General features: G+C 45.6%; 1 protein-coding gene and 1 non-coding gene across 4 annotated transcripts in view; both read left to right on the top strand.

Annotated features, from left to right (window-relative positions):
* Positions 1 to 23,809, top strand: part of KIAA1549 (KIAA1549 ortholog) — a 117,100-nt gene that overhangs the window by 33,749 nt on the left and 59,542 nt on the right. For all 3 annotated transcript variants that reach the window (XM_058427099.1, XM_058427098.1, XM_058427100.1), the window contains exons 10-14: positions 3,964 to 4,160; positions 5,899 to 6,014; positions 14,255 to 14,460; positions 16,001 to 16,224; positions 17,651 to 17,804. In XM_058427099.1, the coding sequence (XP_058283082.1) occupies positions 3,964 to 4,160; positions 5,899 to 6,014; positions 14,255 to 14,460; positions 16,001 to 16,224; positions 17,651 to 17,804 (897 nt within the window). The remainder of the gene's footprint in view (positions 1 to 3,963; positions 4,161 to 5,898; positions 6,015 to 14,254; positions 14,461 to 16,000; positions 16,225 to 17,650; positions 17,805 to 23,809) is intronic.
* On the top strand, positions 9,093 to 9,198 carry LOC116809829 (U6 spliceosomal RNA). The gene has a single exon (XR_004370011.1). It is a non-coding gene; the product is annotated as a U6 spliceosomal RNA (small nuclear RNA).

Genomic DNA, 23,809 nt, shown 5'->3' with positions numbered 1-23,809 from the left:
CAGGTAAAGAAAGGCAGATTTATTAGAGAAAGTATGAAGATAATGTTGCAAGGGTGCAGTGGCCAGCGCAGCAGAGAAGGGGCTGTCGGGCAAGAGACAGGGGTAGGAGGGAAGTTCTATGGGTCATGCTGCTGGGGCTATGAGCAGAATGAGGTGTTTGGGAACAGGATGTCGTGCCAGCAGGTTGTCTGTGATGAGCCATTTCTCAGAACAATTGTTCTGCCCTACCTGGGACCCCTTCCGCATTGTTACTTATCAGGACTCCACATATACATTTTTTTTATTTTTATTTTTTTGAGACAGAGTTTCGCTCTTGTCCCCCAGGCTGGAGTACGATGGTGTGATCTCAGCTCACCGCAACCTCTGCCTCCCGGGTTCAAGCGATTCTCCTGCCTCAGCCTCCCGAGTGGCTGGGATTATAGGCATGTGCCACCACGCCCATCTAATTTTGTATTTTTAGTAGACACGGGGTTTCTCCATGTTGGTCAGGCTGGTCTCGAATTTCTGACCTTAGATGATCCACCCGGCTCGGCCTCCCAAAGTATTGGGATTACAGACGTGAGCCACTGTGCCCGGCCCTCCACATAAACATTTTAAGGAGACAGAAGTTACAGGAAAAGAAATAACCCAACACATAGAAGCTCAGCCTGAAAGGGCAGGATATCTTGAAGTGAGGAGCTTATAAGTCATAGGTGTGTTTTAGGATTCTTTCGTTGGCAATTGGTTGAGAGTTAAGTTTTGTCTGAAGACTGAAAGTCACTTCAAAGGAATGCTTAAGTTAATATAAGGGGTCTGCTGTCTGCCATGTGATGCTATACCAGAGTCAGGTTAGAAAGTAAGCCACATTATACCGGGTTAATTAAAAAAACAAAACAAAACAATTTAACCAGATTTTATTGTTTGTAGGGTGTGACTTAACACTCCTTTGCATGGCTTTAGGTCTTGTTTGTAATTTGGTATCTTATTACCACAAAGAATCTGTTCTGTCAGTCTTATAATCTCTGTTTTAATATTAATGCTGGTCAGTTTTGCCTAAACTCTAAAAGGGAGGGGCTGTAATGATGCATGTCCCACCTCCCTTCCTGCTACGGACAAGAACTCAGTTTTTCAGGTTTCTCCGAAGTACCTTTGGACAAGAGGGGGCCTGTTCAGTAGGTTGGGGGCTTAGGATTTTATTCTTAGTTTACAGATATTACAAAGCGCAAGCACACAGATGAAGAGATGCACAGGGCGAGGTACGGGGGGACTCGGGGGTGCAGAGCTTCTGTGCCCTCCGTGGGGGTGCTACCTTCCAGGAACCTCCGCAGTGTTCAGCCTTCCAGAAGCTCCCTGGACCCTGCCCTTTTGGGTTTTTCAGGAGGCTGCTTTACATAGGCCTGTTTGGCTATGGTGATCAACTTAACCAGTGGCTATTGGTGATCAACTTATCCTTCAGCCCCTCTCCCCTCCCTGAAGGTTGGGGGGTGGGGCTGAATGCCCTGACCCTTGTATCATGCCTGGGGCTCTGTGGTGAGCAGCCCCCATCCTGCAGCTACCTGGGGCTGCTGGCCGTCAGTCAACTCACTAGCCTGCAAAAAGACATCCTCAGGAGACTCCATGTATTTTAGGAGGTGTACGCCAGGAAACGGGGATGAAGACCATATAAGCGTTTCAGAGTGTCACCGTGTGGATGTGGAATATGCCTGGCCAGGAGGGAGGGCTTCGGTTTGCTTGTGGCATTCCATGGAGGAGACCCCTTGGGACGACCATTGCTATGCAGTTTATTTCCCTGTGCTTTGGAAGCTTGAATTAAGGAAACTGTTAATACCTGGCACTTTTCATGTCATCAGAAATACTGTTATTGTCCACATTTCTGCGTACCTTGGAGAGTCTTTCCAAGGGCACAGTGGTTCACGCCTGTAATCCTAGCACTTTGGGCGGCCGAGGTGGGTGGATCACTGAAGACCAGGAGTTTGAGACCAGCCTGGGCAACATAGTGAGACCCCATTTCTACTAAAAATACCAAAAAATTACCCTGGCATGGTGGCGTGCACCCTTAGTCCCAGCTACTTGGGAGGCTGAGGCAGGAGAATTGCTTGAACCCAGGAGGCAGAGGTTGCAGTGAGCCGAGATTATACCACTGCACTTCAGCCTGGGTGATGGAGCCAGACTCTGTCTTTAAAAAAAAAAAAAAAAAAAAAAGAAACATGAACAGTAACAAATAGTTTTTTTTTTTTTTTTTTTTTTTTGAGACGGTTTTGAGACGGAGTCTTAGTCTTTCACCCAGGCTGGAGTGTAGTGGCGCGATCTCAGCTTACTGAAATCTCCGACTCCCAGGTTCAAGTGATTCTCCTGCCTCACCCTCCCGAGCAGCTGGGATTACAGGTGTGCACCACCATGCCCGGCTAATTTTTGTTTTTTTTTTGTTTTTTTTTTTTTAAGTAGAGACGGGGTTTCACCATGTTGGCCAGGCTGGTCTCAAACTCCTGACCTCAGGTGATCTGCCCGATTCGGCCTCCCAAAGTGCTGGGATTACAGATGTGAGGCACCGCACCCGGCCAACAAATGGCATGTTTGATGATATGATATCTTACCACAGCTCTAGAAGCTGAGGCCTGGCATCTCTAGTTGCAGGCTCAGGGGTCTGTCATGGGTTTGGTGTGAGGTGATGCTCGTATCCCTGGAGAGGAATCCTGCATCCGCTGGTTTGAGTGGGGGACATTTTTGAAGAGCCCTTTCTCCTTCAGTTTTGTGCCCCATTACTTCTTTTGACCACTTCTTTCTAGAAATTCTTTGTTCCCTTTGCTTCTACTACATGGAACTTTCCAAATTCTTCTGTTTCTCTGAAATCACATTCTATTTTCTTCCTTGCTTCCTTTTTCTTTTCTTAGCCCCAAACTATTAGATGTTCTCCAACACTTTATCCACAGAATCTGTATTTATGTTGAAAAACTCAGCTCTCCTACCTGTCACCTTTATGTGGGTGGTTCTTGAAGTCACATCTGAGCCTGCAAGTTCCCCCAGGCTATGGTTCCCCACCTCCAGCTACACCAAGCTGACATCCTTTGGGGCCTCAAATTAAGCGTGTTTGAAATGAAACCTGTCATTTTGTCTCGAGCTGTCATTCCTATATGACTTGCCTCTTTCCCTTAATGTCACTTTCACGCTTCACGATGCCCCTGCCCAAAAAATTCACGTCCTCATTGGCTTCTTTCTCTTCCTTTGCCTCTCATGTCTATTTGGCTTCTAGGTCTTTCTGCCTGATCCCTAGAGCTGTTCTTTCCTTCCCATCTTCATTGCTAAGATTTGGGGCTCATGTCTTTGTGGTTTTATGTGCATGGCCAGGCTCTCTTCCTGCTTCCTTGGTGTCCTGTGTGCTTGTATTTTAGAAATCTGCCTGTTTAGAAATGTTTAGTGGTTTTCTGATTTCCCAGAGGGCCAGCTCCAGAAGCTGGCGTTTTTGGAGTCATCCATATACAGACTGGACTTTTCTCTCGTGCTCCTACGCTCTGACCCATCTAGCATAGCCAGTGTGATTTCTTCCCAGGCCTCAGTGTTCTGTGGTTCCTGATATGATCTAGAACATTCTCTTTGTAGCCTCGTCTTTCTGTTTCCAAGTCCTGTCTGCTCTTTCTGTTTCCAAGTCCTGTCTGTTCTCAAGGCCTGGCTTTGGTCCCCATTACCCTATAAAGAATATCTTGCTCCTGCCACATGGCACATGGTATGCTGCTGTGACAGCAGGTCAGGTGTTGTCCTAGGGTCTGGCTATTTAATCCTTGTACTCTTGTTTAATCTTTCACAAATGCCTGTCTTCTCCTGGAACTCTGGGTATAAACAGAACCTGGCACGCAGTCCATGTTCTAGAGGTGTTTGTTGGATTGGAGTGGTGGAACTGCCAGCACAGTCTTGGGTCAGAAGTTGTGCTCCTCTCGTCAGCCTTGGATTCCGGGTTAACAATCATGTTTGTGTGTGTGTATGTTTCAGCTGCAGATCCCTAGTGTGAAGGGCTTCGATTTTGCTAAGCAGCATCTGGGGCAGCACAATAAAGACGACATATTGATTATTCACGAGCCAGCACCACTGCCAGGACCTCTGAAGGACCACACCACGCCCTCGGAAAATGGAGACGTGCCAAGCCCCAAGTCAAAGATCCCTTCCAAGAACGTCCGTCACAGAGGAAGGTTATTATCGGGCTTTCTGTATTATTCTTTGTTGCAGAGCATGCTTCTGTTATCAGGCTGTGAGTTTCTGATGTCACAAGGGCTGATGGTGAGTGCAGCCCTGCATGTGCAGCCCAGGAGACCGATGACTTGCCCAAAGTCACACACGAGCCCAAGAGTGTTTCCGAGCCACTCTCACGGGCTGCCAAAGAAGGCTGTATGATTTCTTTCTCCGCACGGTTGAAGATCATGAATCACTATCTGTGATAGTTTGGGGGTCCCCATCAGACTTGATTAGAGATTGACCAGCTCATGTGTATATATCCTGAGGGGAGCATGCTAGGCCTCATGGAGATAATAACAGAAATAACACAGAAGGAGTGCACGGCACATGGTACACGCTCAGCCTGTGTGGGCCGCTGTGTCCATGCCTGGGATGCCAGCAGCTGCTGTGACTTCATTGCTTTGCCTGCAGGTGACCTTCATCACGTCCTCCTGTGTTTGCTTTGTTTTTCTCTGGCTACTCATGTATGTCACCTTTGTCAGGATATCACACAAGACTCTTCACCGCCTCCTCCCTGCCTCGCTCCCCATTCCCCCTCTCAAAGTATAGCACATGGAGAATTACTTATTAGTTTTCCAAGCTACCTGGAAGCCCCTTCTCACCCTCTGACCCCGTGAGAAGGGCTGTAGCTCAGTGAAAGAAGACAGAGTTCAGAATCGGGTTTGTTAAGTTGACTTTCCATCATAGCACCGTCAGGCTTTGGCTACTGAAGCCTCCTGTTGTCAGCCTTTCTTTGAGCTTTGGAACGCTAAATCCTGATTTCCTGCTAAGAGCAAAAAAAAGTGTGTGATCATACCAACATTTGAAACGATGTCATGATTTCTGTCTTATCAGGAAACCTACCCCAGGGGTTCTGGCCTAGTTTTAAGAATGTAATAGATGTCAGAACATGATCTTTACAAAAGAAAATGAGTTATGTAGAGAGATGCTATTTGATTAATTATTTTGCAGGCTAAGAATAAATGGAATCATTGAAGAGTATTTGATATGCAAGTAAAATTTTGCAAAGTATTTTTTTTCTTGCCTGGTAGCCTTGTCATTGACATTTAGTCATGACAGCTCAATGGTCTGCATGGTTAATACAATGTTTTAGCATCTTTCTGGGCACCAGAATGTCTTGGCATTCCACATTGTCATTGAAGCCAGGGAGCCTAAGGAATCAGGGAGCCAACTGATGAAGGAATTTTCCCTGGTGCAAGCTGGGTGCCACGATACCCTTGCTTTTTATATATAGAATCAAATCTCAGTGTAAGCACCTTCCAAAAATCTGGAGTTATTTGGGGTGACTGCAGAGCTACTCTAGCATCCTGAGGATTCTTAATCCTGAACCCCAGGTCCTGTTTGATCCAACTCATGCTAAACCCAGACTGCTGGTCCAGAAAAGACTGGGGGCCAGGGACTGGGCCTTGAGCCCTGGTAACTGTGGGACCTTCCTCCTATCTGGCACTTAATTGTCTAGCATTTGTTGAAATGCAGCCTGCTGAGCCATTTAGTAAGCCGTGTTAATCTGTCTTCAGGAGGTGACGGTGGCTTTAATGTGATCCTTGAAGACGCTGTGCTATGGAATAATTTTTTGGACCGTTTCATTTCTGCTGGTTTTGCCTAGAAGCCTGACTTCCACACACAAATTAATGGGACTTTTTCCTTTTCATTCTTTCTTGTTTCTAATGTTTGCAATTCATTTTGTGTCTGCAGAGTTTCTCCCTCAGATGCTGACTCTACGGTCAGTGAAGAGTCCAGCGAGAGGGACGCAGGAGATAAGACGCCGGGAGCCGTCAACGATGGCAGGTCCCACAGAGCCCCGCAGAGCGGTCTGTGACTCTTCTGGTTCTTCCCATTAAAAGTAGTCCCTGTGGGAGTCCAAAGGCTAGGGCCTTATACTACTTCAAATGCTAAACCCTTAAAAAAGAAATCTGGGAAATGGAAAATTCATCATTCCTATGGTTTCTTAGCACCAGTTGTCACCATCTAATGTGGTATTGGTGTCTGCTTTGGGGCCAGGGATTCACTGGGGTACGTCTTAAGGTTAATAGCCTTGTTTCACTCTAGTTTAGAGTCCTTACAAGTTTCCTGCCCAGAGGTCAAGGAGGAAGCACACTGAAACCAGAGTCTCAAAAACTGCCCCCAGGATTCAGTAGCTTTCTTAGGAACCAATTCAAGGATTCACAGCTGTCAGTCAGAAAGTTGTTTATCATAGGCCCAAATCCATTATGTTTAGTTCTGTTCCTAGATCTTTCTTCCAGCAGGTGGTTTAGTGTGATCAGATGGTTTAGCATGTTTGCTTTGGGAGTCACAAACAGCTTCATAGGCCAGGTATAAAATGAACTTCACTCCTGTTCTAAAGGGTATGACTGTTAAGACTGATGCACTTTAATAAAGTGAGACCCACAAGTCTTTAGACTTGGGAGCATTTTTTTGGAGTGATAGCAGGGTAGCTTGTTTTTAGTGTAATAGGTTGTATTAAATAGATGTGCTACTGCAGCTGTTGTATTTGCTGGAGGTTTATTTTTATTTAAGGATTGCATTTCAGTAATGCAAAGATCATTGGGAGGCCTCAGAATATTATTATTACTATTTTTTTTTTGAGACAGGGCCTTGCTCTATCACTGAGGCTGGAGTGCAGTGGCACAGTCCCGGCTCACTGCAGCCTCGACCTCCCAGGCTCAGGCGATCCTCCCACCTCAGTCTCCCTAGTAGCTGGGATTACAGGCCTCTGCCATCACACCTGGCTAATTTTTGTTTATTTTTGTAGAGACGAGGTTTCACTGTGTTGCTCAGGCTGGTCTTGAACTCCTTGACTCAAGCGATCCATCTGCCTTGCCTTCCCAAAGTGCTGGGATTATAGGCATGAGCCACCACGCCCGGCCAGGATATTATTTTTAATAGTAATTTTTATACTTACAGTTTTTAATCATAAATTTCTCGGTATGGAAATGCAGTGCAGAGTGAACTGTATTCTAGAAATGAACAGACTGGACAGAAGCCCAGGGGCCTCTCCTCTCATTGACACACTTGTGGCCTCACGGGTGGCTCAGCCTTTGAGGCTCCTGTGGGGCTGCCCTAGCCCGTCCTTGTCTCCTCTCACTGACAGGCTTGTGGCCTTTCGGGTCGCTCAGCCTTCAAGGCTCCTGTGGGGCTGCACTAGCTGGTCCTTGCAGTTCCTTGCAGCTCTTTCCACTTGGTTCTTTTGTAATATTAAAGACATCCCTTTAGAAAAAGGGAAGAGTTTTTTCTTTGGATGTAGTTTTTCAAAATCTTAAAAATTATTTAGCACCATGGTAACAGATACTGTTTCAGATAGACAGGATTAGAATCTTGTTTTGATCCTCAGAAAGAAATATTTGGGGGGGCGTGGAAAGAGCTCTGGATTTTATCAAGTTCTGTTCATTGCTTATCTGAGAAAACCTTACTTTCAGTGCCTGCATTTAACGCCTTCTGATGGTATTACAACCAGTATATTCTATAAGAATAACAAAAATCAAACACCACTCTCAACATAGGCTCAGAATCCAGGTAGTAAGCATCACAGCTCTGGGACCAAGAGTTGAATGTGAAGGAAAGAAGTGAATTAGATGATTTTGTGAATATTAGAAGCTCAGATGCTGCTGTTATAATTTGAAGAGATACCAGAATCTGTACATTATTTTCATGTTGTAGAAAGATAGTTTTCTCACTATAAATATCAATTTACTTTTAGAACTTTGCTTCTTGAAAGGTGCCATAAGATAGCTTTAGTGCTGCTGTGTAGGTATTTTATTGCTTGCATAGAAAATTAAATACCCTATTTTAAAATATTCTGAGTTTTTCTCCTAGCTTTCAGTTATTTTATTTTTTTAAATTTTTTGCTTTTTGAGACAGAGTCTCTTCCTGTTGCCTAGGCTGTAGGGCAGTGGTGCAATCTTGGCTCACTGCAACTTCTGCCTCCCAGGCTCAAATGATTCTCATGACTCACCCTCCTGACTACCTGGGATTACAGACGTACACCACCACACCTGGCCAATTTTTGTATTTTTAGTAGAGATGGGATTTCGCCATGTTGGCCAGGCTGGTCTTGAACTCCTGGCCTCATGTGATCCGCCCGCCTCAGCCTCCCAAAGTGCTGGGATTACAGGAGTGGGCCACCGTGTCCGGCTTGTTTTATAATTCACATAAAAATCTTTCTTTTGTTGAAAGTCGTAATGAAGTAAAAGTTAATGGAGGTGGGTCGTGGGGAGGGAGGCTCCTTGAGATCCATTATGGAGCCCTCTTCCATGGTGCCATGGGACCAGCGTTCCCGCTCACTCCTGCGGGTGGCACAGCTACCGTCTCTATTTAGGCTTCTTGGCAAGGCTGTTGATGACTGTCCCAGGTCATGTGGCGTATTAAGGACCCACCTTGCAATGGAGGCTGAGAGAAGACTGTTGTTTCAGTTTTGGTAAATTGGAGGTTGTGCTTTATTCCTTTTCCAACTGACTGTTTTTGGAAGGTGACTAGGCCCTGACACATACCCTCATGGCCATCCATGAACCCTTCAGAGATTATTTACTCGAATGTCACTGTGTTCACAGCTATTCCAGCTTTAAAATAGCTCAAATCATAACCACTGGATCCCCTTAGTGAAGATGTGAAGGGAGAGATGAGGTAGGAGATGGGCTGCCATTGCTGCATCTGTGCATAATTGTAGTTTTTCTCTCTCTCTCTCTCCCCTTTATCATCAGTAATATACCAAGTAGGTAAGGATTGCAAAATACTCAGCATTCTTTTATGCTCTCCTTAGATTGCATGTGTGCAAGTGTGTGATTTTTAAGTAGTTAAAACTTCATTCATTTTAATTCCACAAATTCCAAATTCTAGAATTTCACATGCAAACCAAGCTGACACTGACTTTTGTATGTGCTAAGGAGCTTGCAGTGCTCGCTTCGGCAGCATATAGACTAAAATTGAAACGCAACAAGAAGATGAGCGTGACCGCTGTGCAAGGATGACATGCATATTGGGGAAGCATTCCATATTTTAAAAAAATTAAAAGAGTTTGCACAATAGTTTAAATGAGATTGAGTACATATAACAATGAAGTTTTTCAAGTAATTTTGGAGTACCATACCATTTATAAAATGATTGAGATCATAAAGTATAATTCTCACCTTTTCATGAAAGCAGATTCCCAGAGACCTTTTCAAGGTAAAATTTTATAAACATATTGGAGATGACTGTAGTCATTGAGTCATCCGTTTAGCAGATGTTTGCTAAGTGCCTGTGGTCAGGTGCTGGTGATACTCAGTGTCAGGTGCTGGTGATACAGTGAAGATGAGATACATGTGATTGCTGTCTCACAGGATATTAACGTGGGTTGCACACATTAGTAAAGATGTGGTTTTCCAGCCTGGGCTACATAGTGAGACTCTGACTCTACAAAAAAAACAGAAAAAATTAGCCAGGCCTGGTGGTGTGTGCCTGTGGTCCCAGCTACTGAAGAGGCTGAGGTGGGAGGATCGCTTGAGCCTGGGAGGTCGAGGCTGCAGTGATCTGTGATTGCATCACCGCACTCCAGTCTGAGTGACAGAGCGAGATCCTGTCTCGAGGGGGAAAAACAAAAAAAAATGGCTTGACTATATTTACTTGTAGATAATGAAATAATATTTCTTTAAAAATGCTCTCTTGCTTTGACAAGTTAGTAATTCAGACTGAATTTTCTCTTTCATTCTGCTTTGTTGACATCCTATTCTATACAATCCTATATACTGTAATATTTTATATTTATGTTTTGTGCTTACCCAGTCTGGAGTGCAGTGGCACAATCACAGCTCACTGCAGCCTTGACCTATTGGGATCAAGCAGTCCTCTCACCTCAGCCTCCTGAGTAGCTGGGACTACAGGAGCATACCACACCCAGCTAATTTTTTGTTTACTTTTTGTAGAGACGAGGTCTTGCCATGTTGCCCAGGCTGGTTTTGAACTCCTGGGCTCAAGTGATCCTCCTGCCTTAGCCTTCCAAAGTGCTGGGATTATAGGCATGAGCCACCATGCCCAGCCTTTTTCTTTCTTTTTAAGATTTTTATTTATATTTTAACTGATGGTAAGAAAACATATAAATTTATGGTGTACAACATGATGTGTTTTTTGCTTTTATTATTTTTAGTTGACACATAATACTTGCAAATATTTATGGGGGACATTGTGATATTTCCGTGTGTGAATATACTGTGTGATGATCAAATCAGGGTAATTAGCATATCTGTCACCACAAAGTAATCATTACTTTGCCTTGGGAACATTCGAAATCTGCTCTTCACGCTAATCGAAAATATGCAATAAATTATTAGAGTTACCCTACAGTGCCTACAGGTGCTCAACCCATTCCTCCTCTCTAGCTGTGCACTTTTATTTTTATTTTTTTGAGACACAGTCACACTCTGTTGCGCCGGCTGGGGTGCAGTGGTGCAGTCATGGCTCACTGCATCCTTGACCTTCCAGGCTCAGGTGATCATCCCTTCTCAGCCTCCTGAGTAGCTGGGCCTGCAGGTGTACACCACCACATCGGGTTATTTTCTGTAGAGATGGGGTTTCGCCATGTTGCCCAGGCTGGTCTAGAACTCCTGGGCTCAAGTTACCCTCCCGTCTCAGCCTATCAAAGTACTGGGATTACAGGCGAGAGCCACCATGTCCAGCCTCTGGTTGTGCTTTTGTATCTGTTAACCAACCTTTGTCTATGTCCCTCCTCTTCTCTTCCCAGCCTCAAGTAACCACTAGTCTACTCTCCACTTCTAGATCAACTTTCCAGCTTCCACATATGAGCAAGAACAGTGCAGTGTTTATCCTTCCTTGCCTGGCCTATTTTACTTAATGTCATCCAAGCTCATCCATATTGCTGTAAATGGCAGGATTTCATTCTTTCTTGTGGCTAAATGATGATGTTTTGATATGTGTATGCATTGTGAAATGGCTAAATCAAGCTATTTAACATATACATTACCTCACGTACTTATTTTTTGTGATAACACTTAAAATCTACTCTCTTAGCTGTTTTCAAGTATACAATATATTGTTGTTAATTATAGTTACCATGAGGTACCATAGGTATCTTGACTATATAGTAAAATTTATGTCATTACTTTTAAAAAATAATGGAAGAGAAAAGGGTTTTAATCCAAGTTCCTACTTGCCTTAAGGCAGGATTCACACGGCATTAATCTCTGTATGTCCATTGTACTTTGTACTAATCATTATTACCCAGGGAGCTTTTTTAGAAAAATTGTGCAATGCATAGCAAACAATAATATATATTATATAATTATATATATTAATATATGACAGAAGTATGTAATATGTAATATAATTACTAATATAATAGTCATATATTACTAATTACTAGTTATATAATATATTACATGTAATATACAGTTCTATAAACAAAATAATCATAATATATAATGTGTGATATAATTTATATATGTGTGATATATATTATATGTATATGTAAAAAAATTAAAAGCCCCTCTTTTCAGCCATGTTGAAGGACTGGGTTCTGGGCAGTATGGAAGCTGGAAGATTTTCTGCACCTCTTATTTCCTCTCCTCCGCTTGGTCCCTCAGCTCTGTAGAGTGGCCCGGGATCTGTGCATCCCCTCCTCTGCAGTCTGTAAACAGTTCAGTGAGGATGAAGCAAGGGCCGTGACTACAGTGGGAGCGGGTGAGCCGGGCTCTGGACAGGAGCCCAGTCTCAGGCTGCCACTCCAGTGGTACCCAGGCAGGGCTGACAGCCCAGTAGAGAGGGGCCTTTTTTTTTTTTTATGCCTGTCACCTTTGTCTCCCAGCAACCCAGAGGTCTCTGCCACCCTGGAGGAAAGTGATCCCACTTCTAGGTATCAGTAGCTTAATGGGCTACCCTCTGTGACATTTATTGTTACTCTATAAGTCTGGGTTAGCAGGGCTAGCCTGTCTGGAGAAGCTCATGATCTCCTTTTAGGCATTATGCCTGCAACTTGAGTAGCTGCCACCGAGGAATGGTGGTGCCTGGCTGTGCTTCCATTGCACAAGTGCACAAATACTCAGGTTCCTTCTAGGTGTGGGGCCAGGAGAGAAAGCTTGAGCATAGCTGGAATCCAGACAATGGTGCCCCCCTGGCTCAGACAGACATCATTCATTCAGAATCACACAAATAACTTCTAATTGCTTGGGATAATGAATGTAATTCAAATTGAGAGAAAATACAGACTTACATAGCCATGCTGTGCTTTCCTTATATGAAACATCAACTGCTGCTGCTTACTCCTTTGCTCATCTATGTTTTTTACACTGAGGAGAGACCTTTGTGTTTTTCACTTATATTTTGAAGTTTCAAATGTTAGGCTTTTGTTTAGAAGCAGTTTCTGCATGCGCTTATTCCCCCCGTCAGCCTGCTGGCCATTTATTTGAAAGCAGCATCCAGAAGTGACTGTGGCTGATTAGAAGAAGGGCATCAGTTGATGTTTTTTTGGGGGGGAGGGGGCACAGGGTCTCACTCTGTCACCCAGGCTGGAATGCAGAGACGTGATCTCAGCTCACTGCAACCTCTACCTCCTGGGCTTAAGGGATCCTCCCACCTCAGCCTTCTGAGTGACTAGGACTACAGACATGTGTCACCGCGCCCAACTAATTAAAAAAAAATTGTAGAGACAAGGTCTTACTATGTTGCCCAGACTGGTCTCAAACTCCTGGGCTCAAGCAATCCTCTTGCCTCAGCCTCTCAAAGTGCTGGGATTACAGGCATGAGCCACTGTGCCTGGCCAGTTGATCTTCTTAAGTGTGAGTAGCTAGCTGTTTCTACTCAGCCCGTCTTTATTTTTCTCTTTATCTTTTCAAAATTAAAGTGTATTGGGATTATCTCTACTATAAAAATAATACTTATTACAGAAAATCCTCATTATCAAAAATAAAAGACAATGGGAAGAATCACCCATCATGTGAAGATTCAGTCTCTGTTAACATTTTTAAGTGTTTATTTTCTGTCTTTTTTTGTGCATCTGAATTTCTTTTTTTTTCACAGTCCTGATTAGTTTTTAAGAAAATTATTGTGGTTAAATATAGAGGGCCTAAAATTTGCAATGTAACCATTTATACATGTACTCTTCACCTGTTTTTAAAGTAGGAACTAGCGCCAGGCGCGGTGGCTCCCACCTGTAATCCCAGCACTTTGGGAGGCCGAGACAGGTAGATCACTTAAGGTCCGGAGTTCAAGACCAACTTGGTCAATATCGGGAAACCCTGTCTCTACTAAAAGTATTAATACAAAAGTTAGCTAGGCGTGGTGGCATGCACCTGTAATTCCAGCTACTCAGGAGGCTGAGGCAGGAGAATCACTTGAACCTGGGAGGTGAAGGTTGCAGTGAGCTGAGATCATGCCACTGCACTCCAGCCTAGGGGACAGAGTGAGACTCCGTCTCAAAAAAAATAAAAAATAAATTAATAAAAATAAAAATAAAGTAGGAACTAATTCCCTGCAAGCAACAGGTTTTTTCTTCTTATGTGTCTTCAACTTTGTTTTCTTTCCACATCAGAACTGAAAAGCCAGAAGTGGTCATTGTTAACTGGTATCTGCCTGCATGTACTGGTCTTCTGTTTTCTCTGCAGTACGACATTGCCTTGGCAGCTGAATTTGTATCACTCCGGCGAGCTCCCTCCCAGATGGTAGCAATAGTTCAGAGCCGCTATAAATGTGTTTTCTGAGAGTTCTGTGAATGGCTTATTGACTGCTGAGCAACTTCAGGCTCCTTCTGTCCTGTATTCTTTCTGACTGAAGATTTTGAACCACAGTTAGACAAAACAGTGCAGTTTTTAACACAGTGTCATAATGATTTCCTCACATCTCTTCTCAGGGTACTTGTAATTTTTAATGAAGTTAGAGGATACAGTATATAGCCCAGACTATTTAAGCTCAGAGAGTGAAATTGTAAACACTCTGCTACTGCAGTGGGGGATGTATTTTTGGTCAGGGGCCCATCCAAGGATTCTTTAAAGAATAATTCACAGTTTTGATTAGTTGCAGTTTCTTTAAATGACTTTGTGTATATGTTTTGCTTTTCCTTCTGTTCCAGGGCCACCACTGCCCAGTTCGGGAAATGAGCAGCACTCATCAGCCTCCATCTTCGAGCATGTGGACAGGATCTCCCGCCCCCCGGAGGCTAGCCGGCGGGTCCCCAGTAAGATCCAGCTTATTGCCATGCAGCCGATCCCGGCACCTCCTGTCCAGCGCCCCTCCCCAGCTGACCGAGTGGCAGAAACCAATAAAATCAACAAAGAGGTATTTGCTTTTATTTAAAAGTCTGTTAATTAAAAAACTCGGCTAAGCGCGGTGGCTTATGCCTGTAATCCCAGCACCTGGGGAGGCCAAGGCAGGCAGATCGCCTGAGGTCGGGAGTTTGAGACCAGCCTGGCCAACATGGTGAAATGCCGTCTCTACTAAAAATACAAAATTAGCTGGGCATGGTGGCGGTGGGTTCCTGCAATCCCAGCTGCTCAGGAGGCTGAGGCAGGAGAATCACTTGAACCCGGGAGGGGGCGTTTGCGCTGAGCCGGGATCTTGCCACTGCACTCCAGCCTGGGTGACAGAGTGAGACTCCATCTCAAAAAAAAGAAAAAAACAAAAAAACAAAAAAAACCTCACACTCTGATTTGGTCAGTGTTTGAAAATGAGTGCAAGGTACAGTGTCAACTGGTTACTAAAGGCATAAGCTGCTGACAAGGTTTCTTTTTTTTTTTTTATTATGCTTTAGGTTTTAGGGTACATGTGCACAATGTGCAGGTTTGTTACGTATGTATCCATGTGCCGTGTTGATTTCCTGCACCCATCAACTCGTCATTTAGCATTATTCTTAATGTAAAACATCAGGCTTGTCGGAGATCAGATACTGTGTATGGACACTCTGGGGCGCATTGACAGACATGCAGAAAACTGTTAGTGTGGCCAACCAGGGGCTGCCCTCCTCAGAAAGAGCCACTTCAGCTTCTAATCCTCCTCACGCTACGACCCAGTTCAGGTCTCCGTCTTTGGGGATACCATTCTGGGGGCAGGGGGTCTCATGTCAGGGAGCTTGTTTCGGTGACACTAGGTAATTATCTTCTTTGTATCTGTCAGTCCTATTTATTAAAGATCGCTAAAGGAGGAAAATATTTATTCTTTTCTGGTTATCAGATGTCTCTTTAAAGTTGTCATTGGCCGATTTCCAAGGTTCGAGTGACTTTTTTTCCCTGCTTTGGGGGATGGTGACAAGACTCCAGTGCACCACGCAGTGCTTAAGGATAAAGCTCGGGGGATGGCAGGGTCTCTGCTCCTCCTTGGGCTGTGCCTGTCGCTCTCTCAGTGACTCCGTGGAGCTTACAGACAGCAAGTTAAGTGTGGGTCAGAGGAGAGGAGCATAGCAGGAAGGTGCTCCTAGAAGGCTTTGCTGGCCGGGCGTGGTGGCTCACACCTGTAATCCCAGCACTTTGGGAGGTTGAGGTCGGCGTGTCATTTCAGGTCAGGAGTTCGAGACCAGCCTGGCCAACATAGAGAAACCCCATCTCTACTAAAAGTACAAAAAATGAACTGGGCATGATGATGCGTGCCTGTAATCCCAGCTACTTGGCAGGCTGAGGCAGGAGAATCACTTGAACCCGGGAAGTGGAGGTTGCAGTGAGCTGAGATCATGCCATTGCACTCCAGCCTGGGCAACAGAGTGAGACTGTGTGTCAAATAAATAAATAAACGTAAAAATAAATAAATCAAAGACTTTGCAAAGTGTGTGTCCCAGAAGCCTCCCGGGACCTCTATGGCTGTCTTTCTCTCCTTCACCCTTCCTCAGATTCAGACCGCACTGCGGCACAAATCTGAGATCGAGCACCATCGCAACAAGATCCGCCTGCGCGCCAAGCGCCGCGGGCACTATGAGTTCCCGGTGGTGGACGACCTGTCCTCGGGCGACACCAAGGAGCGACACCGGGTGTACCGCAGGGCACAGATGCAGATCGACAAGATCCTGGACCCCACGGCCAGTGTGCCCTCCGTGTTCATAGAGCCCAGGAAGAGGTGGGCTGGGGTCCTGCAGCTAGGCAGCGGGGGCAGGCGCGCAGAGGTGCTGCGGGGGGCACAGGAGCAGGACAGGAGCCCCTCTGCTACTGCAGGGCCTGTGATAGAAGGACCCCATCCGTGTTCACGTGGAGGTCTCTGAAGACAGTTGAAGGGGCTTATGCACAGAAGGATGTGGAGGCCACTCGGAAGGCTTACCCTGGCTGAGGGTCACCTTGGTGTGGGAGGCAGTGGCTTTGTTCTCACCTCTGCCCCTCTGCCTGCCTCGGGGCATTTCCTGGGGCTTAATCTGTCTCTGCCAATTTAGCCTAAAACTGCGCTCACCCTTTCCCTTCCCACACTGGCTCCTTCTGTGGTGTCCTTGGCTCTTCCTCACCTCCCACTCTGTCACCTCCAATATTTTCATCTCCCGGAGCCACCCAGACCGGCGCCCAGCAGATCTTCGTTGGTTTTCTCACAGCTGCCTGCAGGGTCTGGGGTCTTACCTTCCCCTGGTCTCCCAGACTCCCGCCCCCGACATAGATGCGTTTTCCTTAAACACGGGTCTCATGTATGTCTTTCTCTGCTCAAAACCTGAGGTGGCTCTTGTTGCCTGCCAGGTGGGTCCCGTGCTCCCATCGCAGGCCGGCCCTGCCTCTCCACTCCAGCCCTTTTTCACAAGTCAGCCACACGGACAGAACTGCCACCCAGGAGACGGCCTGGTATCCCCTCAACATTCACCTGCCTGCTGTTTCTGCCCCTGACACCCACTTCCCACATCCTCCCTGGCTTCAGGTCCCATTCACTCTTCAAGACCTAGCTCTGGGCCCGGCGTGCTGGCTCACGCCTATAATTCCAGCACTTTGGGAGGCCAAGGCAGGCGGATCACGAGGTCAGGAGTTCAACACCAGCCTGGCCAATATGGTGAAACCCCGCCTCTACTAAAGATACAAAAATTAACTGGGCGTGGTGGCAGGCGCCTATAATCCCAGCTACTCAGGAGGCTGAGGCAGGAGAATTGTTTGAACCTGGGAAGTGGAGGTTGCAGTGAGCCGAGATCGCGCCATTGCACTCCAACCTGGGTGACAGTGTGAAACTATGTCTCAAAAAAAGAATAATAAAATAAAAAAGACCTAGTTCTAGTCCCATGGGACTAATAGCTCCCACTGACTTCTTTTCTGAATGTCTATACAGCTAAATAATGTCACGATTACAAATGGCTTTGTATCATTCTGTGTTGCTCCACGTGGGTTAATAGGTCTGTTGAGGTAGGCTCTGAGCTTCCTTAGAGCAGAGACTGTGTCGTACATGGCGTTTATATCCTATGGGGTGTTTCCAGGGGCTAGCCTAGCACATCCTAGGTACTCAGGGTACTTAGTGTTTAGTTGATAAGTCAGTGGCAAAAAGGGTGATTTCCTCCAAAGATAATTTCTCTTTTTCCTGGCAGCTCACGGATAAAACGTTCCCCCAAGCCTCGCCGGAAACACCAGGTCAACGGCTGTCCTGCCGACGCTGAGAAGGACCGGCTCATCACCACGGACAGCGATGGCACCTACAGGAGGCCCCCCGGCGTCCACAACTCGGCCTACATCGGATGCCCAGTGCGTGCCACCGACTCCGGTTTCTGGAACTGGGGTGGGGCGGCTCCTAGAAAGATGTGCTGAAGAGGGAGGAGAAACAGCAGCACTGGCTGCCGCCCTGTGTGGTGTCGGTGCCTGATGGCTGATGGCTGATGCACCAGGGCCCTCTGGGTCATGAAGTGGGTGGGGTGGGGTGCCACCCCTTCTGAGGGGAGACTTGAGTCCTGTCAACCAGGGTACTGCCGAGTGCCACCTCTGGAAACACACTCCGTGTTTTTCCTCTCTATACGTAAGCCCCGTTCTCTCAGACTTCACAGTGGGACTTTTTTTTGAGGTTAACTGGAAAACAGAGAGAGAGAAATATCCTCAAGGTTTTTTTCCTTCTCCCTAGTCAGAGAGTTATTTGGTTTTGTTGTTTATTTTTATTTTTATTTTTTTGAGACAGGGTCTTACTCTGTTGCCCAGGCTGGAGTGCAGTGGTGTGATCCAGGCTCACTGCAGCCTCAATCTCCTGGGCTTAAGTAATTCTCCCACCTCAGCCTGCTGAGTAGCTAGCACCATAGGCATGTGCCACCATGCCCAGCTAATTTTAAAAATTTTTGTAGAGATGGGGTCTCAGCATGTTGCCCAGGCTGGTCTCAAACTCCTGGCCTCAACTGATCCTCCCGCCTTGGCCTCCCACAGTGCTAGGATTACAGGTATGAGGGCATGACCCTGAGATCAAGAGTCTCATGCTCTACTGACTGAGCTAGCCCGGCTGGGTTTCCTAATGAGAGGAGGGATATTTAGGGTTTTATTTCCCTGTACTGTCCTTGGAGTGCTAAGAAGATAGCGTATTTGCATATATATATTTTGCTTTTATGGGAGAAAGAGGTTAATGGAAATTAAGAAATAATGAGTGGTGGCTCAGACCTGTAATGCCAGCACTTTGGGAGGCTGAGGTGGGCGGATCGCTTGAGCCCAGGTGTTGGAGACCAGCCTGGGCAATATAGCAAAACCCCGTCTCTCCAAAAAATACAGAAATTAGCCAGGCATGGTGGTGCATGCCTGTAATCCCAGCTACTTGGGAGGCTGAGGTGGGAGAATTGCTTCAGCCCATGAGGTTGAGGCTGCAGTGAGCTTTGATTGCACCACTGCACTCCAGCCTGGGTGACAGAGCAAAACCCTGTCTCTAAATAAATAAATAAATAAGTAAATAAGGGATTATTTTTTTCCAAGGTAAAAGAGGTCCAGATAGATTTGCTTGAAGTGTTAAAGGCAGATATTGGTAGCGTAAGATACATACACACAGACTGCATTGAGTAGGGGAGAGAGAACCAGCCTCACTTAACAACCCGTGAGAAATAGACACAAAGATACCCCAAGACAGAGAGGGCGAGCTAGGTGCTGCTAACTCTGGCAGCACCGGGAAACACAGGGCGTCCTAAACTCCATACCGGGAGAGCCCTGCCTTGCCGCAGCAGGCTCCTTTCATCTCCTGGGGGCACTCCCAGAGCCAGCCTGGTTTAGAGACACGTTAGCAAAAAGCACAGCCTTTGAGAAGGGATTTGTGATGGATGTGATTGCTTTAGATAGAGCTTATACAACCAGCCATTTCGTAGTTGAGGTTTGTATTTTTCTCCTAAATTATATAAATAACAAGCACTTAAATACGCTAAATATAATTACACAAATGTGCAAACGTTATACTGGGATGGGGCCTAAATACAACTCAATTATGATCATCTGAAAGAACGAGACTTTTCCTTAGGAACTTATGGTATTTCTAGGGTCTTAAAGACCCACCTTCTTGATCTACTCATGGGGATCGGTGTGATTTCAGAGAGTTGGGCGCTGTCTGTAAATGAAACCACTGTCTTCCTCAGTACAAGGAATTGAGTAGTTCCTGTTACTTTCTAAATGTGGTGCATGGCTGCTCTTACAGTAGGTGGTGCTCTTGTGCTGTGTTGGGTTCTGGGGGTATTTGGGCATCTGTGGGGTTTGGCTTGATCTGGAGAGGGCTCCCCAGGGTTGCCACCCGGAGCTTTTGTCTGTGCCAAGTGGAGACTTGCTGTGGTGTGGACCTAACAGATAGAAGGGCAGCATCCCTTCTTGCCCCTTCACTTCTCCAGCCAACCTGGGCTCCTCTCTCAAAGGAATTTGTGGGGAACCCTCTCAGTCCCACTTCCTTTGATTTTTTTAAATGATGGAGTTTTTTATGGGGAGGAACCTGGCTTCTCCTGGCTGTCTTCATTTGCCTGCTTCAGTGACTCTAGATCAGCCTTCTTTCGCGGTAGCTTTGCAGCATCGTTTTCTTCCTTTTTTCCTTAGCAGAGAGTGCAGGGATTCGTCCTCCTGTGGGTGCAGAGCAGCCTCTTCCTGGAAGACACCACCCCAGAGGCTGCTTGCCTTCAGTGGCTTCTTTTTTAAAAGATTTCCCCAAAATAAAAACCTTCCTCAGATTTTGAATTCTGAAACACTTTAAAAGAGAATGCCTGTTTCAGAACTTATCTTTTCTTAGGTAGTTTGTCTTTTTTTCCTTCAACTTTTATTTTAGAATCAGTGGTACATGTACAGGGTTTTTTTGTTTTGTTTTGTTTTTTCCATCTTCAAGCCTATACTAGGGAAGTACTATGTGTTTTTGAATTACCTTGAATTTTCCACTTTCCCCTCAAAAATATCTTCTCCTTGAGCAGTGTGTTCTCCTAAGGCCAAGAGAAATATTCCTTGGTTCCTTGTAATGAGGGTGACCATTATAATTCAGGCCTTGGTAGAAATCCAGCCAGCTGCCTGTTTTTGTAAGTAATTTTTTTTTTTTGAGACACTCCAGCTCTGTTGCCCAGGCTGGAGTGCAGTGGTGCAATCACGGCTCACTGCAGCCTCGACCTCCCCAAGCTCAGGTGATCCTCCCACCTAAGCCTCCCAAGTAGCTGGAATTACAGGCGCATGCTGCCTTGCCTGGCTAATTTTTGTATTTTTAGTAGAGATGGGGTTTCACCTTGTTGCCTAGGCTGGTCTCAAACTCCTGGGCTCAGTGATCCTCCTGCCTTGGCCTCCCAAATTTCTGGGATTATAGACACGAGTCACCAAACCTGGCCTAAATAGAGTTTTATTGCAACACAACCGCACCCATTTGTTGACTTGATATCAATGACTGTTTTTGCTGCAAGGCAGAGTTGAGTAGTTGTGACAGACTATATGACTCATAAAACCTAAAGTATTTACTGTCTGGCCCTTTACAGAAAAAGTTTGATGTAATTTGTCATCCAATCCAGACACTTTTGAAAGTGTAAGGGGGTGTACTATTAATCATTACCGTGGGACAACAGGCATAAACTGAGGTTGTCCTGGACAACCAGGCTGTCTGGTCACCCTCTTACAACACCCACTAAGGACTGCAAAATAGGCACCAAAATCCGTAACTTTGATGACTAACAGTAAAAAGATGTACATTTATTTCTGAAGACTGATAGATAAACTGTATCTGAACACATCTATATGTGAAACATCTATAGTCTAAATATAGATGTTAGAATATAGGAAATTGAGTAAATCCTCTTCTTGGCCTGCAAGTTCTGATAGTCTCGCCTGCAAAATGAGGAGAAAACAAGAAGGTGAAGGACCAGAAGAGGAAGTGTCCTGGCCCAGGAGCTCCTGGCCTTCTGGCAGGATTCACGGGGGCCAATGGGAATCCAAGGAGACTGTCCTTCCCATCTGCAGATCATCTCTCTCGGTATAGAAGTTTAGCCTTCTCTGAAATTCTGGCCACTGAGAATGAGATTGGCGGTGGTTATAGCCGCTGGAGACTCTACTCAAATGTCTGAGATCCTTTTCCACAATGGAATCTCAGTTTGTGCCTGCAGTTTTTTGTGTCACCACACTACTTGCTTCCTTGCAGTAGAGCCACATAGGCAGTCACCGGAATCACTGCCAGGAACATCGCTTCTGTTTCTGGAGAAACCCTCTTACTTACCAGTAGGCTGTTCTTCCAGACACACCCTCCCTTCTTTCCACCCGTAAACTGTAGATTGGTTGTACACTGCCGACCAGCCTTCCTTATCTGCTGCTCAAGAAAATCAAGAATTGGAGAAGGGCATGACTGTGGACCTTCATCCACCTCACAAGGAAAGGAGCACAGGTTCCTTCCAAGGTGACATCGTCAACTAGAGGCCACCTTGGGGCCCCAGATTCTCACTTAGAATTCCTCAGTGACAAATCTCATTTAGTAGAACCTCCACTGGGATGTTGCAGTTGGGAGAAATGGACTCAGAAGCCCAAGAGTGTCACGTGCAAGAGAGGGACGTCGCCAGTGGGGACTGCCGTGGAGAGAAGAGCAGCTACCCCATCCCACGAGGGCAGTCGCTGCTTCATAGCAGTTGGTGGTTTCTGTGTTGCGTGAGGGCCTGGTCATGCCAGAGCTTCAGACTCTGCCAAGAGAACCCAGAAATCTGAGTGTTACTATGAAATTTTCAGATGTTTAAAATAATGGCTGTCAATTAAAAGGTGTGTAGGCCAAGCAAAACCTGTCTGTGGGTGACTGTGGGTTTACTAGTTTTGTATGGTTCCCTCTCAGTTTGGGGTTAAGAACCTACTGCCCTTCACGCTTTCAGGAATAATAACTGATCACCCGTTAGAAGCATTTTTCAGATGGGGGCTAAGGTTAAGGATGTATCTGTAGAGTAGTTTATCTTTGTAATAGACTCACTGATCCAGATGGGTAACGGAATGTCTTCCTTGGCCCCTTAAGTACGGTGATCCAACTAGCTGGGCTAAACTGCAGGCACGTGGCAAGTGAAGCATTCTAGATAGAAGCCGCCCACCCTTCCTCACAGAGGGTATGGGGTCCCCAGCTCCTTGAGCAGAACCTTTTCTCTCTTCACTGTGTCTGCTGCAGTCACCACGCTGTTTGGGCTCATTGAGCCTATAAGACCAGAAAGGACGACTCTTCTTCATTGGCTCCTGGTTTTATCTCTTACAGTTTACCTGGCGAATATTATGACCGTGTTTTGTTCATAACAGTATTGGGAAATGAGATTTAAAAAATCTTTATCGTTACTTATATTTCTACCTCTTAAACAGTAGGTATAGAACACAATTTAAACCTTTCTTTTTTTTTCTTTTTTTTTTTTTTTTTTTATTCATTCATGGAACCTCCACCTCCTGGTTCAAGGTTCTCCTGCCTCAGCCTCCAAGTAGTGATTACAGATGCACAGTTAGTCTAGGTCTCTCTGTTACCAGGCTAGGGTGCAGTGGGGCAATCATAGCTTACTGCAACCTCGACCTCCTGGGCTTAGGAGATCCTCCTGGCTCAGCCTCATGAGTAGCTGGGACTGCAAGTGCTCACCACCACCCTCAGCTAACTTTTAAGCAATTTTTTGTAAAGATGGGGATCTTGCTATGTTGCCTAGGTTAGTCTCAAATTCCTGGCCTCTCTGGAAATGATCTTCCTGCCTTGGTCTCACAAGTTGCTGGGATTACAGGTGTGAGCCACTGCACCCGGCCCACATACATAGTTTTAATATGTATAGTTTTAAAAGTTTTGATCTTTTAAGGGTATGTAAGACTGTTTTCTAACAGTCAATAGACTACTTTACTTTTTGACTTCTAGCTATGGAAAATTTACTAGTTTTTTTCAATACGTAAACTTTGAAATATGTTTTTTGGCTGTTTAGGGGCTTTCAGTAAAAGTGTTCACTTCCAGGTACTGAAATGCCTTGTAAATAGTTGAGTGTTGCTGAAAAAATGATTGTTGAATTTTGGCAGTTTTTTTCGGGTTCAAGCCTCCTCTCTCCTTCCCATGAAATATAACGCACATTCCTCAGCTGTCATTTTTTAATTTTTTTGAGACAAGGTCTCACTCTGTCATCCAGGCTGGAGTACAATGATGGCGATTATAGCTTACTCCAAGCTCAATTCTTGGGCTCAAGCTATCCTTCCACCTCAGCCTCCCAAGTAACTGGGACTGCAGGTACACACCACCACACCTGGCTAATTTCTTTCTTTTTTTTTTTTTTTTTAGAGATGGGGTCTCACTCTGTTGCCCAGGC

The sequence above is a fragment of the Hylobates moloch genome, unplaced genomic scaffold (genome assembly GCF_009828535.3).
Source record: "Hylobates moloch isolate HMO894 unplaced genomic scaffold, HMol_V3 SCAFFOLD_1, whole genome shotgun sequence".
In the NCBI taxonomy this organism is placed as follows: domain Eukaryota; kingdom Metazoa; phylum Chordata; class Mammalia; order Primates; family Hylobatidae; genus Hylobates; species Hylobates moloch.
This window is presented reverse-complemented; position numbering and strand designations above follow the sequence as displayed.